The 18,609-nt window shown below is 47.5% G+C and overlaps 1 protein-coding gene across 2 annotated transcripts in view; it reads right to left on the bottom strand.

The window, feature by feature from the left end:
• Positions 1 to 704: 704 nt before the first annotated feature.
• SPG7 (SPG7 matrix AAA peptidase subunit, paraplegin) overlaps positions 705 to 18,609 on the bottom strand; it is a 33,017-nt gene continuing 15,112 nt past the window's right edge. For both annotated transcript variants that reach the window (XM_063334859.1, XM_063334860.1), the window contains exons 9-17: positions 17,975 to 18,148; positions 11,965 to 12,089; positions 10,658 to 10,760; positions 9,528 to 9,638; positions 6,062 to 6,177; positions 4,707 to 4,863; positions 3,986 to 4,149; positions 3,217 to 3,294; positions 705 to 1,503 (exon numbers count right to left, since the gene is read on the bottom strand). In XM_063334859.1, coding sequence (XP_063190929.1) covers positions 1,294 to 1,503; positions 3,217 to 3,294; positions 3,986 to 4,149; positions 4,707 to 4,863; positions 6,062 to 6,177; positions 9,528 to 9,638; positions 10,658 to 10,760; positions 11,965 to 12,089; positions 17,975 to 18,148 — 1,238 coding nt within the window. In that variant the 3' untranslated portion in view covers positions 705 to 1,293. The remainder of the gene's footprint in view (positions 1,504 to 3,216; positions 3,295 to 3,985; positions 4,150 to 4,706; positions 4,864 to 6,061; positions 6,178 to 9,527; positions 9,639 to 10,657; positions 10,761 to 11,964; positions 12,090 to 17,974; positions 18,149 to 18,609) is intronic.

The raw sequence follows: 18,609 nt of genomic DNA, 5'->3' as shown, positions 1-18,609 counted from the left end.
CGTCAGCTTAAAGGGCCAGCGCACACCGAGCGGGAGCGGCCCCAGCTCGGGGTGGGCAGCAGCATCTCCTGCATGGCGGAGGGGGGGGGGGGGGGGTGGGCGGGCAGGGGGCCGCCACCCGCCGTGGTAGAGCCCGCACCCCACGGCGGTGTGAGCCAGGGGCTGGGCCTGGCCGTGACAGCGTGCCACTAGATGGCATGGCCACGCCACTGCACCCAGGGAGCCACCGAGGGCCCCGCGCTGTCCCACAAGCGTCCTGTAGTAGCACCGCTTGGTCTTTCAGGTCATATCCTCACGGAATAACTCGAGACAATAATCCTTCCTAACGGATTAACCCAGCCAGGGCACACCGGGCACCCATGATGGCTTTAACGCTTCCCCTGACAAATGGCAGACAACCACATCATCGCAGCTTGTTTCGGAAGAGCCGCGAGGATGGAGCCAGGAGGACTGCCAGCTTTGTGCCGAGGCTCCCCATGGACACACCTGAGGGCTCCCAAGAGCCGCTCTCCAGCTCTGAACGGCAGTGACAGGCAGTCTCCCAGCCAGGAACTGGGAGGCACTCTGGGCAAGGCTGGTGTGTGACAAGCAGGCTGCGGGGTTGCGCTGGGCTCTGCACACAGGCTCCGCTTGCGAGACCCTTGCTATAAAAACTGAATATAAGTTATCAGGCAAGGAGAAGAAAGCCCTCGTTCCCGTACAACTTCATAGCTATGATAAAGCTTTTTATGTGCCGAAACACACATCCGTGTCTCGACACGGACTGCAAACAGAGCAGACATTATGAACAGTTTATTCTGGTGAAGTCTGTTGTTCAGTTATTTCACGTTCAGCAGCAGAGATGATCAAAGGTTACGGCGGAGTCACACAAGAACTACAGCCCTCTCAGCCAGCACAGAGCCTGGCAGGGGTTTCACCATGCTGAAGGGAACGTCCCCGCGCTCCTGCCGTGTCACACGCCGCAGCGAGAGGTGGCTCACAGGGACTCCACAGGACCTTTTGCCCTCAAGAACTTGTACACCGCTCATGCCTACAAGGAATCTTTCCAGCAGATTAGACTTACCCAGCTCCTAATCACTAACACCCTGCTGAGAATCAATTTCAAAATCCTAAGGAGTTCTTCCTGCAGGGGAAAGCTCGTTAAAAGAGCCAACGTAGCCAACCCTTAATGTTTGGGTAACAGCAGCACAGAGATTCCCTGCTCAATATCTTTGATTCTGGAGCTGAAAAGGGAAGAGGTCTGCGTCCAAAAGCAGCCTCTAGAGTCCTCCCGTTCCACATCAGGAGTGGGCTTCATACTGGTCTCATGCGTGGTTCCTCCTCCTCCTCCTGGTTTGGTGGCTGCTGGGGCATTTCTTCATCTCTTGTGTCTTGCTTGTCTCTCTCTGCTTGAAGCCAGCTCTGAGGAGCTATCATTTTCTTTGGCCCATGCGGCGGAGGCCCAATCAAAGCTTCAATGTCATCATAATTTATCACTTCTTTCTCCAGGAGGGCATTAGACAGCTGGAAAGAGTAAATAAGGCACAATGAGGCGCAGGGGTTTGTAAACAGCCTCTCTGAACTGATCTGAACTCTCCCCGCCAGCTCAACTCCGATCCCAACATCTGGGCACAGCACGTGCTGCAGCCCACGGGGAGCAGACCCCTGGCTGCCACACCACTGACGGGGCTACCCCAAAGCCTGCTGGAGCCAGTACAAAGTTCTCCAGGCTGCCGGCACCTTTCACAAGAGTGTTTTTGGGTAGGAATACACAGTATGACTGGAGGCAATAAAGCAAGATCTAGGGAATGATTTGTCAAGTCAGAATTCCAGGAACAATTAAAGAAGTGCCCTTCTTGCCACTGTCCCTGCACCTGTGGCCCTGCCCATCTCGAGATGCCAGAGTAGCAGCAAACCCAGAGCCAGAGCCCTCCCCTGCACACCCAGCGGTGACAAAGAGCTGTCTGCTCCTGCAGGCATGGGCTGAAGGTCACACCAGAAGTTCCTCCCCAGAGAAGCTGAATTCCCTGGCCCCTCTGCTCACAGAAGGACTGCACTTGAGCAGCAGGTGGCTGTCAAACATGGAAGGGCTCAATCCTGCTGACAAGATGTAACACACTGACCTGGCAACTGAAACATTTACTCTGGATACTTTGGCTTAACTTAAAAGTTTTTCTGTGATGAGCCTCGAGTAAACATCTGACTCCTGTTAAATGAAAGCATCGGAACAGGGGAGGCCTGCAGAGAGGAGACCCCCTAACAATGCCTGCCTTCGCAGCACTCGCAGGGCGCCGTCTTGGGGACAGGGCTGTCATATGGCCAACAGCAGGGTGTCTGAGGCGGCAAGCTCTAGCTACCTTACTACGCACAGGAGGCCTGCAGTTGCGTAGCTGAAGGGGTTGCTGTTGTTTGTTTAAAAGAAGATTTAAGGAAAAGCATTGTTTTATTTGCAAAACATGCAACACTAAGTTGACTCCTGGTCATTTTGGATGTTATGGACTGGACTTCTAAAGGAAAGATCAAGTAGATACACAGGGTGCTGCAAGCCAAGCGTGGCTCAGCCCAGAGCAATGGGTACAGAGCTCCCGGCAGAGGTGGGGACATGCCAGGGTGACTGGCTAGGGGACTGTCAGGACACAAAGGGGAGGAGGCAGAGCTCTACTCCTGCAACAAGGGCTCCTTGGTATATCAGGGAGCTGGCAGGTGAAAACTGCCTGGAGTCACCAGAAAGCACGAGCCAGCACCAGTCAGCCAAGGTGACAGGTCCCATATTCTTCCACCAAAGCCAGAAACTGCCCACTCAATTCCTGTACGTCTACAGGACCTGGAAGGATGAGCTGTTCCTGCTTTCGCAGGCTTCACAAAAACAGTTCACTATCAGCTTTCGAGGAAATTACACTGCCAAGAGGTTAGCAGAGAAGTGCAGGTGAGGGAGACAAGTTCTAGCTTTGATCACGTCCACAGAGCACTCCTACTCCTCTACCCTGCAAATACCAGCTGCGTCAGGAGGCAGACACTGCTGGAAAAGGCAAACATTCCTCCCTGTGTCTGCTCCTAATCTAGGGATACACAGTAAACAGTCACTTGTTCCCAACAGGAGCCCCAGCACTCCCACTACCAGTCTTTTCTAGGATCAGAGACACTGTAATGGCCGAGCTACAGAGCACAGAAATTAGCAAAAGACACCAGTTAAAACCAAAAACAACAAACAAAAAACCCCACACAATTCCAACTTACTGTTTGCAGCTTGTCCCGGTTCTCCAGTAAGAGTTTTTCTGTGCGCCTGTAAGCCTGAGCCACCAGGACTTTTGCTTCCTAGAAGACAGTAACAAGGAGAGAGATTTGGAGCGCAGGTGGCAACAAACACGACACATAGATAAACAAAGAGAGCACCAAGGGATGGAATCTGCAAACCCAGCCAAGCAGAAAGTGGTTCCCATCAACAGAAAATACAGATAAACCATCTGAAAAAAAGCCAAAGGAGTACTCATGATAAGGAACAGTAAACTCCCTCACGAGCACAACTTGAGTCCCAGCTGATGGGAAATGCAGTCTAATTAAGGCAGCCATACAGTAGCAAAAGACGCAGCTCAGCACAATTCCCAGGGAAGCACAACCATAGTGCTTCTGAACCAGAGTTTTGTCGTTTCCAGCTATTTGACTTTCTAACCAAGGCAATGTTTTTTGCAGCAATGAAGCCCAGTTTCCTGTCAAAACGGGTTAACATTTCTCAGTCTGAACCGTCGTCTCAGATAGCCTCTCTGATCTAGGAAGTGCTACTGGGCTGAACCCACAGCTGTATGTGATTTTGTCTGTTCTTAATGCCTCACTGCATTGTCCTAACACACTGTAATAGAACCGGTAAGCACTCAGTTGGTGAAATTTACTACTTAATGGCTAAGAGAAAAACACAAATTGTTTGGCTGCAAGTTACTTGCATTTTTTCACTGAACTGCAAGAAAAGTAAAGAACAAAAACGGGAACGTGTAACCAAGGGTGGCCTTACATGGTCCATCATTTGCTGAAGTCCCTGGCTGAATGGGCGCCGACCAATTCCAGCTGCACTCTCCAGGTCCGGGAAGGAGAGCTGCCCAATGCTGGGCACCATCCCATATTGCTTCACCATGGAGTAGGCTATCTTGGTCACCTTCTTCAGGTCATCCTGTGCTCCTGGGCAGGAGAGAGAGATGCAATGCTTGCCAGCTCTGAGCTGAGTGCAAGAGAAGCACATCCTGCCCAAACACAAATTCCACTAGCCAAGAGACCAGAGGACTCACAGGAGCCCATGGAGGTGAACACTCTACCTGCTGATGACCTTTCTACACATATTGCAGGATCCATTCACAACAGTGAGTGAACCTACCGGTGGTTAGCTCATGTGCAGTGCTTACCTGTCACTGCCCGCTGTTATCCCATTTGGATACAACTAGTTGGAAACACAGCACGGAAAGCTCCAGGCCCTCCCACAAGCCCAGAGTCTCACCGGGTAATTGCATCTGTGGCCTTAGTCTTTGAGACAAGTCTAAGACAACACAGTGGCAACCAACGAGAGACCTCCATGCTCACAAAATGCAAGCCCCAGATCAAACCACCCAATTTGACATTTCTTCTTCCCAGCATGGGAAACCTCTGCCTCTTGCTCAGATCACCCTTGGACACAGCAGGTGCAGAAGTCAGGCTCTCTTAGCACAATCTCCACCTGCCGGTGCCAGGGTCTGGCTCCTCACCTGTAGTGACCTTGTTAAAGGTGATGGCCTCGGACACTCTCCCCCCCAGCGCCATACACATCCTCTCCAGCAGCTGTTCCTTGGTGAAGAGGTACTGCTCTCTTGGAAGGATCTGAGCAAATCCAAGAGCTGCGTTTGTTCGAGGGGCTATGGAAACCTGTAACACAAGCAGCACCCTCAGTTCAGACAACAAAAGAGCTCCCAACTACAGCAGCAGAGGGAGAACAGGAAGGGGCCTGCATTCCCAGCAAAATTTGACAAAAGCTGTGGGGCAGGCTGACCTACAGAGACACAGCCAAGGACTACAGTATGTCACCATTCCTGTACTGAAGGCTCTGCCTTCACAGCTACAGACATACACTTTCTGTCACTTTCTGCTCAAGAAATGAAAAGAAAACTGCCCTTAACAGCAAGCCAGTGAAATCCTGAGATTTAGGAGTTGCTTTGGAGGGTGTAAGCCAAACAGAGTTCACTTTACTGTGTTCCAGAATCACTGAGACTACCTGGAGAAAGATAGGTTGTCTTCAGAAAAATAAGAGCCATTTCCCCCACCCATTAAATGAGAGTAATTAACAACAGTTCAGCTTATACAATAGGTTATTCAGAGTGAATTTGCTGCTGGTGGAAAGCCAAGGAGCTGTCACCCTTGTCATTTCTACTCCCCACCTCCTCCCAGTGTCAAGGCTTTTTGAGGAGGAAACGTGCATGGGAGAGAACACCCCCCGGGGTGCCAAGGAGAGGCCTTTCCCTACAGAGAAAGGCTTCAGGCAGACAAACTCTCTGGCACGCCAATCTGAAAAACACATCTCTTTCCATCAGTATCAGAGCAGTTCCTGCAATGGTAGCTTTGCTGGCTGCTGGCAAGCCACGTCAGGGAAAGAGATCATCTACGCACGCATGCACACACGCAGCAGCGCTTTGCGCCTGAAGGAAGCGCATGAACTAAGCGGCATCATCAGGAGACTCAATTGCTCCAAACAGCTTTACAGTTGGCTTTTAACTACAAGGCTTCTCCTATAGCTTTGCACTATCACTATCATCAATGGAGCCTAATACTGGATTTCTCCACAGCATATTTTAGGAACATGGTTTAGTGGTGGACTTGGCAGTATTAGGTTAACGGTTGGACTCGATCTTAAAGGTCCTTTCCAACATAAATGCTTCTATGATTCTACATTTGCCATTTATTTTGCTGCAGTATTCACAGCTCCAAGCTCATGGAGGCCACAGTAACACAGCAGAACTCAACACAAGTACTACAAAGCAATCAATGGGTTTTGGACAGGAGAATCCCAAAGGACTCTCTTCCCACTCAGTGACGGGCTCCATTACACAGCAGCTGGTCACAGAGTTACCTTCATCACCGCCTCGGTGTGCTCCAGCAGCCAGCCGACCAACGCATGACCGGATTCATGAAACGCCACGACCTTCCTCTCTTCTGGGGACAAGATCTTACTTCTTTTGGCAGTGCCTATAGGAACAGAGACAAGGGTTCCATAAGATAACTGGCAATAGGTGTAACCAGTAGGACATGGTCTTGTACAGGAAAGCGCGCAAGCTAGCACAGCCTATGTCTGAGCAGCCAGCAAGCTTCATATAACACTTCGTCTAGGGAGAGGCAGTAAAAAGCCCTTCAATTACATGCTGTGGGAGAGGTGCTCTCTGTCCCTGCAGTACAAAGCAAACCATGCTTGGATTGCTTGAAAACATTGGCAGAAACTTTCCCCTCTCGCCTCCTTACAACAGACTTAATCATTAGACAAATAATTTAACGTTTGATTAGATCACAGCTCTAGAACGCAAAGCTCTGTTCTGGTCCCAGCTCTGCCAAAGGCACGTTACACTCGATCTCTGCCCAAGGACAGATCTGCAAGAAGTCAATCTACCACTTGGAAAGAAAAAAAAAACACCCCAAACTAAAACCACACCAAAACCCAAACCAGAGACTAGCTAGAATATCACACTCATTTTGCTGCACAGTCTTTCAGTCCCTTAGGCTGAACATGAGAGAAGCAGGATGCTGCATTATATATGAGAGGTCCCAGTTGAGATTTGTGTACATTAGGAGTGTTCAAATCAGCAAAAGACCAAGAGTGTATAAAAAAAGAAAAATCTTTCTCCAGACCCTGGAAATGTCTCTGATTACACATGGCATGCTCCGTATGAGCTTATTCCCAGGCTCCTGAGAACTAGCAAATTAAGCCATAACTCACACTTAATACTTCCTCCAAAAAGGTGATTTTTGAAAGTGTCTATTTTCCAACCCAGTAGTCCATAACACAGAATAAGTCCAATTAGGTTTTTAAAAAAAAAAAAAAAGTGCTGAATGGAAGTAAAACTTCGAGCACATAGAAAATATGTTAACTACAGAACACACTGCATATCAAGCACTCATTACAGCTCTGCATGTTGAATGCAAAAAGGTACCAGTACTTTAAAGCCCATGTCTCTACACAGTGCCAGGAGCAGCAGGGGGTAGAGCAGGCACAGTCAAGAGCCGAATTATACCAAGCTTGCTTGATGTCTTGGAAAACAACATTCTATTAACATTAATTTTTAAACAAAGTCAAGAGCTTTATTAAACAAGGAAACAGCAAAATTAGTGTGGCAGATCTTGTAAAATTACTACTCAGGGACCCTGGAAACCACAGTGCCCCGCAAGGCATGATGGTGATGGAATAGCAGATTAATTGCAATTGCCTTGATTTTCATCAGTCAGTCCCTCACCCTGCCTTCAGCAGTGTGTGTGTGTATGTGCCTGTATGTCTCTCTCCATAGAAAAATGTATATATGTACACTAAAAAATTCTGGAAGTATTCCTCTGTCAGCCCACCAAGGAGGGAGGGATGGTACTCTTCACAATAGTACACAGTGTGCCTACAAGGATTATTTCTTTTCCTACCTAAAAGTAATCTGAAGGCCTGTACTCACCACATGAGACAACCCAGGAAACAACTCTGGTGCATTTTTGCTGGCCTTACACAGCATATACAAACCCCAGCAAGAAAATACGCTCCACTACATCTTCTAAAGGCAAGCCCTAAAAGCCTCTGTGCGCTCAGCAGGTTTCCTCCCTCACTCCCAAGAGGCCTGACTTACTGACTGCTTTCTGTTCCCAAACTAAAAACACAATGGGGACTACCACAGAGAGAAGTTCTTACTCCTCCCTTACAGCAACACAAAGCTTTAAGGCTGACAGGGCCTCTGGACTTGCAAAGTTCTCTTTTGATTCCACACCACTCTTATTAAAACCAGAAGCTTATAATGGAAAGCACAGTAATATCTTCTTTCTTTCAAGAAAAGCTTTTATAGCAACTGAAATGCCCTCTGGATTGTGAAACCTAGAAGTGTTCCCATTACATGGCAAGGGTACATTTAATATATGGGCCTTGAGGGTTGTTTGGGGCCTTTTAGACTCAGTCTACAAAAAATAGCCAGGTCCTGCTAATACAAAAGAATCCGATTAAGCAACAAAAAGACTTTATGGCCTCCTACACGCCACAGAGCCTTAGTGAAGCAAGTCAGCTTGTCAGCAGTGAAACTGCTGAAGCCCATGCCCTGCGATGCCCCCCCACGTTAATCCCAGATACCCCTTCTGCTGCACAGCCCCGGCAGCCTTACTTGCTTTTTGCCTTATCTGCCAAGTCTGGGGAAACTAAACGAGGGTGGAATTCAGGGGGGAAAAAAAAAAGCCAAGTGAACCCCTACAAGTTTGGTGCTTTGAGTCCTGCAGATGGGAAAGTAAAGCACATTTGGTCTGGCTGGTGAGGACTTCTGCGTTACAACGAGAGTCGTCTTGCTGCTCACTCCTGGGAGCTGCTGAGTACAGCTTGGGCTTTGTGCAAGCGTGGCCACAGTTACCCAAAGCACTCCAAGGGCTTTGTTTTTAAGAGGCAGGTGAAACTGTCAGGAATTTGCTCAAAAAAAAAAAAATTGTCTTAAATGAGGAATTGTTTAGACATTTTCTGATAAAGCAAACACTCAGGACTAAATTCCAGGATCAGGAAATAACTGACCCAGTACAAACATCCTGTTCCACACGCTCTACTAAGAAAAGCACAGAATGCCAGTCTGTTTGCCCAGGCTCAGCCCCCAGTAGTGACACTGCAGCCTGGAAGCACTTAAGTGTCTGATTATGAAAAACAAGGCTTGGCTACAGGGCAGTTCAGACCAAAACCCACCAGATTCAAATCCCTCAGGTGAAGTCAAGAGTTCTGGGAACTTTTTCTCCTGCCTATAATATACTGCTACAGGGTAATCTCCAGAGGTTCCTCTGCTGGCAATCGCACAAGTGACAGGGAAAGGCCGACAGGATGTTCTCAGAGGGAGAACAGTACTCTACTGTCTTTCAGTTTATTCTGCCAATTCATCAAAGCCTGGGCTTTGAGGCCAAAAAGAAAAATCTCTTATTTCTTGCTGTTGAGGATGCGTAGCCTATTTGCTATTCATGTTTATGTAGCAGGTGTCCAGAGCAGCAAGAAAGACCACGAGATACTTCCACTGCCTTTTTTTTTTTTTTTTTAAAAAAAAAGCTTTTTAAACTAAAAGGAGATACACAGTTTTGCATTCCCCTCTACTGTTTTGCTTCTGAGCTACTTCATCTTCCCTGAGCTACTGGTTCAGCCTGCCAGCAGATCCATTTGAGATCTTGTTCAGAGAACTTTCTGGGACTATGGCACCTAAGATCCTCAGGACAGCTCTACAGGACAGAGCACAGTTAGGACCCATTTGTCTTCCTCAAATGTAACCCCCTCACTTGAGCCTTCGCTCAACATGCGCGATACAGACTAGTAAAACAACAGAAACGGCCAGGTCACTTACCTGCAATGACTCTTTCCACAGCATACTCAAAGTTGAAAGTATCAATGGATTTGTGACCCTCTCTGGCAGCATGAAGAGCAGCTTCATTACATATATTTGCTATGTCAGCTCCTGTAGGCAAGAGTTTACAAGAATTACACTGGATTTGTTATGTGACAGATTTCAGAGGACAGAGGAGGCGAGAACAAATCTGGAGAAGGACCTAAGGAAGTCAAATAGCCTGCACTTTTTTGTTCCTTGGGAACAGAGAGCAAACCTAGTCCATGGTGTTTATGTTGGCTTTGAACAATACAACTGCTTTGGCAACGAACGCTGCATTGCCACACAGAGGACAGAGTTCAGCAATCAATTAACAAGACTAAAGCCAAGGCTGGCTCTCAGCAACAGGGGAGTGGCGCGGGCAGTCTGGGTTGGCATGGGCTACCGCGCTGTTCATACAGCAACCGCACAACCTCTGTGTGGAAGAGAAAGAACATCTGTTCTGAGTTTGTGTGTGTGGGTGATGGTGGCGGGGGGCTGCTGAAGGAAGTCACGAAGAGGCAATGTGCTGGGGCCTGTTAGAGGGGAAACCCAGAAAGGATATTCCAGGAACTCCACATAAACAGGAACTCTGGAGCCCCTTGCTCAGCACTGCTTCAAACTCCCAGGGACCTGCTCTGGAAACAGGCTCAACGTAGGAGCCAGGCAGAGTTGTTCAATTTCTACTCTGACCCCCCAAGTAATTGCTATTCATTCCTCCTATCGCTTTCCTGGTAACATATATCAGCTTAAGAGTCTTCCCCCTGAAGTGCAACATCTCATCCTCAACAACAGCTTGGACAGGAGTGTGAGCAGTGGTTCCTCCCCTTAGGAATTAGGAACCCAGGCATTTTCCCTACCTCCACACCCTGCTAGTCCCAGAAGTTTGAAAAGATTGAAAATAGCCGTGAACAATTGCTCATCACAGCTCCATTCACCAGGGAGCTGGTTAGGTTCCCACTATTTCCATAGAGATGGAGAAGGCTTGAAGAAAAAAGCCCTTTGGACCAAAATACTCTGTTAAAACTAAGCAACCATAAAGCTCCAGGCTGAACTGCAGAACTAGGGTGGAAGCAGGCAGAGCAGCCCCACAAGGACACAGCACGTCATACCGCTGAAGCCTGGAGTCAGTTCAGCAAGGTGCTGCGAGTAGAAGCTGGCATCTTGGATCAGTTTGAGACCCTTCAGGTGCTGCTCAAAGATCTCTCTTCTCTCCTGTAAAGAACACAGAACACCTGAGCCCAGCAAGCCTTCCGAACGTGGCATGCACGGTAGGGAGCAGAGGAGTCGCAGACCTCTGGCAGTGGGGACGGGGACATTGCCACCAGAGGGCAGGGCTGTCCTTACAGCATTTTAGTGCTACAGGAGCCCTGATAAACACCCAGCTCTCAAATTCAGAACAGATGTATGGAGGCTTACCGTGAGTCACTGCTTTCTCTCTCACGGCCACTCTCCCTTCCTAACTTTCACTCTGATCTGTCTTAACTTTTCTCTTGCTACAAAAACACTCACAGGAAGGAGCTCCAACTGCCTCTACCTGCTCCCTCTCACACCACAAACGAAAACCCCATCTATGAGCTACTCAGGCTGCGACCATTTCCCAGACGAAGGTGGGGGTGAGATGACAGCTGGCAAGTAGCCAAGGAATGACTCATTCAGCTGGTCCAGGAGATCCTGATTAAAACAATGAGCTCAGTTGCCAGGGTTTTTCCCCTTCCTCCTTCAGGGCAGCTGCACAGTTCACGCTTCCGGTGCCAGATTGTATCAGGCATTTAAGGTATTTTAACTGAAAACTCTGAGGACGCCAGTAAAGCACAGATGGGAGAAGAAGAGCCTGTGCTGGCAGAGCAGACAGATCTTTACTGCAGCTGAGCCTATTCCCAAAACTCTGCTACAAATGTCAACACAGTGGACAAGGAATATTCCTAGTAAATGGATTTAAAAAGCATTCAGAAGGAGAAAGTCACTTAACAGGCTGCCTAAAGGAAAACGAAGAGCCTTACAAGGATAGTGAGGACAATAAACCTAAAGAACAAATGGTGCTCGAGGCACATGACAATTTAAGCTGCCACATAAGCCAACTTGCCTATTAGGTGGTTCCCAATTTCCTGGAGAGAAGACACAAACATCATTCTGCATCTGCATGGCAAAGAGAACCTCACAGAAGAATTCACTGCCAAAGCTCATACCAGAGCAGAGACACTTAAAACGAGTGGGTTGTCTTTCAGAGAAAGAAGCAACTGCATTAGCATGTCAAATCCTTGATTTAGAACACCTAAATAAGAATAAAGGCAAACAGAAGCTTACTATCTCTATTTTCTCCAAGCTCAGCCTTTGCCAGGACAGTGAAACACCAGCAAGGACCAGGACACCTTAGTCATTAGCCTTAGGGAAGGACCGAGCAGTAGGTGGAATATACCTGGAGTGTCGGAAGATCAATAAAGATGTGCCTGTCAAGCCTCCCAGGTCTCATCAAGGCATTATCCAAGACATCAGCACGGTTGGTGGAAGCCAGCACTATGACATGATCTGTGGTCCCCATTCCTGTAGAAAAACAAACAAAATCAAAGGCGAAGGTTTTCACCATCACAGATACTGCACTGCAAGCATACAAAGGGATGGGGCAGGGTAGGATGCAGAGAACGTCTTATGCAGCTTTATCACAAAGCCAGAGGGTGTCTACAGCATCCCTTGGGGCAGCTGAGGCTGAGAAAGTGTCCTCTTCAGCTAGGAACTCAAGACAGGAAGGAACCTCCCAAGTCACCCAGGCCAGTATCATGTCATCACAGATACTCTGAAATTCCCTTTTCATTTACTTAATAAGCCTTGGCTTAAAACTTTTTTTTTTTGCCTTCCTTTTGTCACATTTAGAAATTGCTCCAACTGGAAACCAGAACAGAATCTCTCTATTCTGATGAGTTAGGCGATGCCTTCTCACCCCCAGGCTTAAGTCAATTCCTTCTCCTTTAGCTCCAGGATGTACAAACATTTGCTAGCTGAAACAGCCTTTCCCTCCCAAATATTTCTGTGGGAAGCCCTTTCAGCTTTCATTTACTTTTGGCCTTCAGTCACAGATAGGCCATCAGGATCGGCAAGGGAGGGATAGGCTTTCTTCTGACCAGTTCAAGTTAATGCAGAAAGACAGGACGTAGCCTTGCCACTCATGAAGGGGCATGTTACAGCATGATTTGATCTTTGTCTTCTCACTCATCTTTTATCACTCAGAAGGCACCCAGGCATACTGCAGACCAGCGCAAAGACCAACCCTGCAGAACTAACACCACAGACATGTAGGCAGACACAAAACACAACCAAACAGCTTTGCACTCATCATTAGCATACACTGGCTCAAGCCACAGTCAGAGAAGGTTTTGTCTCCGGGTCTTAAAGATGAAAGGAGCATCAGGATTTACAGGCTTCACAAGAGCAGCCTGCAGTATGGAGGCATCAAAGGCAGACAGGGCTTCCTGGAGAAGCCAGAGCACTAGCAGCTGGAGGAGGGCAGAAAGGGGCAGAGAGTTGTGCCGCTTGGGTGGGGAGCCAGAGATCATGTTTAATCACTGAACCACACTGCTTATTTATTACATTCCACCAGGTGCCCACAGGCCCCTGGGTATGAGTCACCTGCTTACAGCAGATTCAACAGCCCTGGCATACAGGAGCCTTCCCAGGGAAAGGACACGTTAGTCCCATGTGCTTCCTTCGCTGCCAAGTCACACGCTGCAGAGAGGCAGCTTTATGCACATAAGCTGGGCAAGTTTCAGCTCCCTCCAGCTCCACCAGAAGAGCTGCCAAATGTGTCAGCGCACAAGAGCTCAGCAGAGAGATTAAGGTTACAGGTAAGTCAGAGGGCTGGCTCTGTCAGCTTGCACTATAACAAACCTCGGTTCTTCCTCCCTGCAGGACGCTGTCTAAATAAGCTCCTGGAGAGGATGAAGCCGGCCATTCTTCAGGCATACATTACACTACACTTTGGAGTGTGATAAATAAGCGGAGAGACTGGCAGGCACTTGGGGGATAGCAAGCTTCATTCACATGGCAGGATTAGATGGTACAGTACATTATCTGCTTTGCAGCTGGGAAAACTCTCTTAAAATAGGCCTGACTATTAGAACAAATATAAGAAAACCAGAACAACTGACAGCATCCTCCTCACATCAGCTTCTGCCCCACTTGCCCTCAAGCCTGCTTCCCAGTAGGGTGAAACACTGCTTCAAGAAATCTACAACTGCAGCCTCCGATTCGTATTACTGTTCCCAATACAACATCACCTGGCACGTCACAGGCTTTGGCTTCCACAGGCAAAGATCGGCCAAAGGAACAGTCTACAAAAACACCACCTCAGTCACATTAACACATGAAAAACAGCTCTGAAAATTTAGCCTAAAGAGAGCCTTCATATCTACAATGTTTACAAATGAAGCCACTTCAAAAAGGAAAGATAAAAAAAAAGGGTCCACTTGAACTGGCAAGTGCTCTGCTCCCCGCTGAAACGGAGCATGTTACTTTGATGGGCACCTCATCTGCATTATTACACTGTGTAATTCTTTAGCCATTTGTTCAAAAGCCTTTTGGACGTCATCTGTGAACAGTATCATTGAAACAGGGCCATCTCTGTGAGGGAAGCCTCGGGGTCAGAAACTTGCACACAGCACAGACCAGGGAAGAGGTGGTGTCTGAGGACTTCAGGTGAAGAGCTGCTACCAAAAGATGTCCTGCATTCTCATTCACAAAATACACATCAGCTCAGGATTGTCAAGCTCCTCTCAAATGCATTCAGAACAGAGGAGATATTTGGGTCGCATTCCTCTTCCGCTTGTTTGCAGTTTGTGAGGGAAGATTCACTATTCAAACCAGGCACCTGTTTTGACAAAGACTGGAGTACATGTGTCACTCTGGTTTTAAAAACAGCTTTTTGCACATACAGGCTCCCACCAGTCCCTCCCCTTCTCCCACCAGACTCCTGATGCTTCCAGAACATGAAGCAAGCCGTCAGAGTGAAGGAAACCAAGGTCGCTTGTAGGAAGAGCACTACAATTGCTCCAAAACCCGTGTACCAGAATTACCGAGTATCAAACTGCACATTCATCCCATACAGCTTAGCATAATGGCTTTTTTCTGTGTGTCCTCATCCTTCCTCCAGCCCGCAGAACAGGTTCTGTATAGCTCTGACCCTCCTTTTCTTCCTCTACCTTACCTCTGAGTAATCTCATTTGAACACACAAATTCAACAATCATTGCTGATGACTCACAGATCTACTTTTGTGCATGACTTTTTTTCAAATTAATAGCTAACTCGGTTCTATGGTGTTGCCTTGCAGAACTTCAACCGTCAATTTAAGCTAAAGACAGCTAAAACAGAGCTCTCAACCTTCCATTTCAAGGCTTCCTCGTTACAAACGCACGCCACTCCTCCGCTTGTGCTTGGGTAGAACTGTTAACCTCCTAAAAAACCTTATTCACCACCATCCTGAAAACTATTTTGCCACGATGCACACAGCACTCCAGCGTCCATTTAGGTAATGCGCTCAGTTAGATAACATTTCAGTAACATGTGCTAAGATTACTGTCTATGAGTGCAAGCCAACAGTAAGTCCATGTTTCTTGTACTAGCCTGACAGTCCTTGCCAGCTGTCTCCCATTTGACATTGTAAACTCCTTGGGCTATCTTTTTAGTGTGTGTTTGATAAAGCACTTAGCAAAATGAGGGACTTAGTACAGGATCTGTATGAGACACGAATAAATAATGAGACAATATAAATTTAAAAGTCAAGTAAGCAGCATGCAGCAAAAAAGCTACTATTAAAATACATATTGAGGATAATATTTACCTTCTAAACTCACTTCTCAAAAGAGTTGTACCCTAATTTCTGCATTGAGACTCATCAGGAAAACACTCTAGAAACCGTGCCCAATTTCTACAGACTGGAGGAAATCAGGCATTTTCATTTTTGGTAGAGAGATGTGGATTGTACTAACTACACATTCCTGAACAGACAGATGGGCCTCCATTTAATTCAGGGTTAACCTGTTGCCAGCTCACCCTACAACCATCAGGAGGAAAAAAAAAGAAAAACAAACCAAAAAACCACAACCAAGCCAGGACTGATGTTGTGTGTGTTACTACCGGCCTTTTTTGTTAAGACCATCTACTACACAGATACAGATGTAAACAGTTATATTCACTCCAAGTATATTATGTGCTTCGCCAAGTTGCCTAAATTAGTGCACATGTATAGTCCCAGGGAACTGCATGCACGTATTTAAGGTGATTGCTGGTATCTCTGTAGCATTGTGTGTTTCAAGGGTGTTCCTCTGATAACCAGAATTCTGTCTGGTTGTTTAGGAACTACTGAAAGCTCATTCTTCACCTTCAAAAACTTCACAGCACCTGTGCTGAAACAGAGCGGGGTCTGCAGGGTCTCTGTAGAGCAGGACCACTCTACCCTGTCTGTACCCTGCTGTGCTCCTGCTTACGATTTCTCCTCCTCCTGCAGGAAGGGCAGAGATCCAGAATTATAGATCATCTTGCGTGCAGTATGAAGGATTGCTAACGCATTTTTACAAGCCCCAGCTTCTCTCCTTGAAAAGGTAGGGTTGACTCCAGAGCAATCTCCAGAAGGCGGCCTTGCTGCTGAACTGCAGGACGTACTCTACTTCAGCAGGGCTGCATCCCCACTTCACCGCAAACATTCAGTAAAAAAAGCAAGCCGTTTTAAACTCCAAGGTCTGGAGAAAGATGGATGCTTTTACTGCAGGACGGCTTTTAATTTTTCAGATGAAGAGCGTTAGGAGGTAACAAGTGTCACGGTTACAGTGAAGGGAAAAGGTGGCTCTGTCCCATAAAACAGCAGACTGATACAAACACTCCCTGATGGGCAGGTAGTTATTTCTTACCCTGCTCTGCAATAATAAGATTTAGCAACAGAAACACTGCAAGTTGGGTCAGTGCTGCAAGCTCTGATAGAGTTATGACTAAGACTAGCCAAAGGATGATTCTTTTTGGCACTTGTGTGAGAGCGTCTGAGAAAAGGGCCGATTCCAGATGCGGTACAGCCAGAAGCCATCCAGAAGCGTGGCATCAAACCAGGGCTTGTTCGCAAAGCTCCTCTCTCTCAGTTTAGGCAGGGTTTCTATAGTCAGACAGACAACGTGAGAGTAAGTCGAAGGACGAGAGAACTGATATATTACATTCCTTATGTCCCTCTGGGACAACTAAACTTTAAACCTTAACAGGCTTTAAACCACTACCTGTCTTAGATGGAATACAGCAAGTATTCAACAACATTTAATGGCCAGCTGGACCTAGATGTTACCCTCTACAGACAGCAATGCCCTTGCTGCCAATTCATTTTCTTTTGGTTCTCCAGGACTGTAAATAATTCTTCTCCAATTGCCAGTGGGAAAAACATATTCCCAAACCGAAGCCATTTACTACAGTAAGAGTCTTTGGGGTTGCTGCCCTCTGCCAGCCATGATCTCTAATGCACATTTTCTGTTGATTTTATCAGCAGGTGGATGCTCACGTGGCTGTTGGTGCAAATTCACTCTGGATGTGCCACTATACTCTGTTCTGACTCAGGGTCTTCAGCGGAGTCACAAAACCAGTTGGCTCTGGGGTTTTAAAATTTACTAGATTTAGCCCCAAACCCTTAAAAGCTTATATGTGTCTATATTTCAAGAGGGTTCTCTCCACAACTTAGTCACAGCAGATATTCAGAGATCTGTCCTGATACCAATTACTTCCTCAGGCACCATCTGCCCTGGAGAAGTCCTGCCTAACCAATGGACAAAGAGAGAGATGCTACAGTGCCTTCAGAAACAGAGACTAATGATGGAGCACATGGGTTCAGACTGGTGCTTGAGGAAGTTCCCAAGGGTTCTGCAGGAAAGCTTGGGTCAGCACGAAGCAAGTACTAGGCACACAACTTCCACAAACCCTGTGCTGAACAGCAGCTGCTGCTGCTTTTCCTCTGTATTCAGGGCAGCAGCTGGTGAAGAGGGGAAAGAACAGAGAAAGGACCCACTTCAAGCGAGCAACATGACGACCTCTGAAACCAGAGCAAGGCCAGCCAAGGCCACACTTGTGTCCACATAGGAAAAAAACATCTTTCAGGGCCACAGCCCCTTCATTAAGCAGAAGTCTGAAACACAGTTATCACTTGTCATACAGGTGGTCTTTTAGCAAGGACACGACCAAGCTGTAGTTCTTGGCTTAGTCCTGAACAGGCTGCGAAGCGCAAGCTAGCCTTTTCCCAGGGAAGAGGGGAATGCGAGTTGTTTCACAATGCAACTGTAATTACCTCAGCAGCAAGAAAACACTAAAGAGGTATGGCAAGTTCAAGCAGGAAAAAAGACGTACAGGCCAACAGCTTGGATCTCAGAGGTGATGAGGGCCCAATTGCTGAGAGACAGAGAGAAATACTGACCGTCCATTTCCACCAGCAGCTGGTTTAAGGTCTGCTCCTCCTCAGCATTGGCGAAACCAGATATATTGGTTGAACGCTTCTTGCCCACAGCATCAATCTCATCGATGTACACGATACAGGGTGCACGAGCCTGAGCTTCTCTGAAGAGGCTCCGAACTCTGGCAGCTCCAAGACCTATAGGGGAAGGGAAGAAGAAATAAGCCTTGTGGCTAAAATTGTTAGCAAAGCTGGAGAGCAGCATTACTGGCCCCCAACAAGACACATGACACCGGGCAAACCCTCAGCATATGACAGTCCCTCTCTCAACACTCCCAGCCACAGAACTCATACATTTAGTCCTTAGGCACAGCTCCTCCTGGAGCATGCCGGCTTTTAACTGAGCTCCCAAAACTGCAGGGACTCCTAGAGGTGCTGTAAGAGGAGCTCTGCTCCCAGCTCCCAACATGAACTCTTGTTCCTTCCACAGGTCAGAAGCAGAAATATTCATCATTTTCCTGCACACTGACCCTTGCTGGGTCTCAAGAGATCTAGCAGGAAGGAAGAAAAGGAGAAAGACGGAAATCGCAAGGCACAAAGAGGCTATACTTTCCCCGTCAACAAGGAGCAGCAGAAAATCCATCAGCATTCTCATACAA

This window comes from Chroicocephalus ridibundus, chromosome 4 (genome assembly GCF_963924245.1).
Source record: "Chroicocephalus ridibundus chromosome 4, bChrRid1.1, whole genome shotgun sequence".
Taxonomy (NCBI): Eukaryota; Metazoa; Chordata; class Aves; order Charadriiformes; family Laridae; genus Chroicocephalus; species Chroicocephalus ridibundus.
Note: the sequence above shows the minus strand (reverse complement) of the source record. Positions and strands in the feature narration are given on the sequence as shown.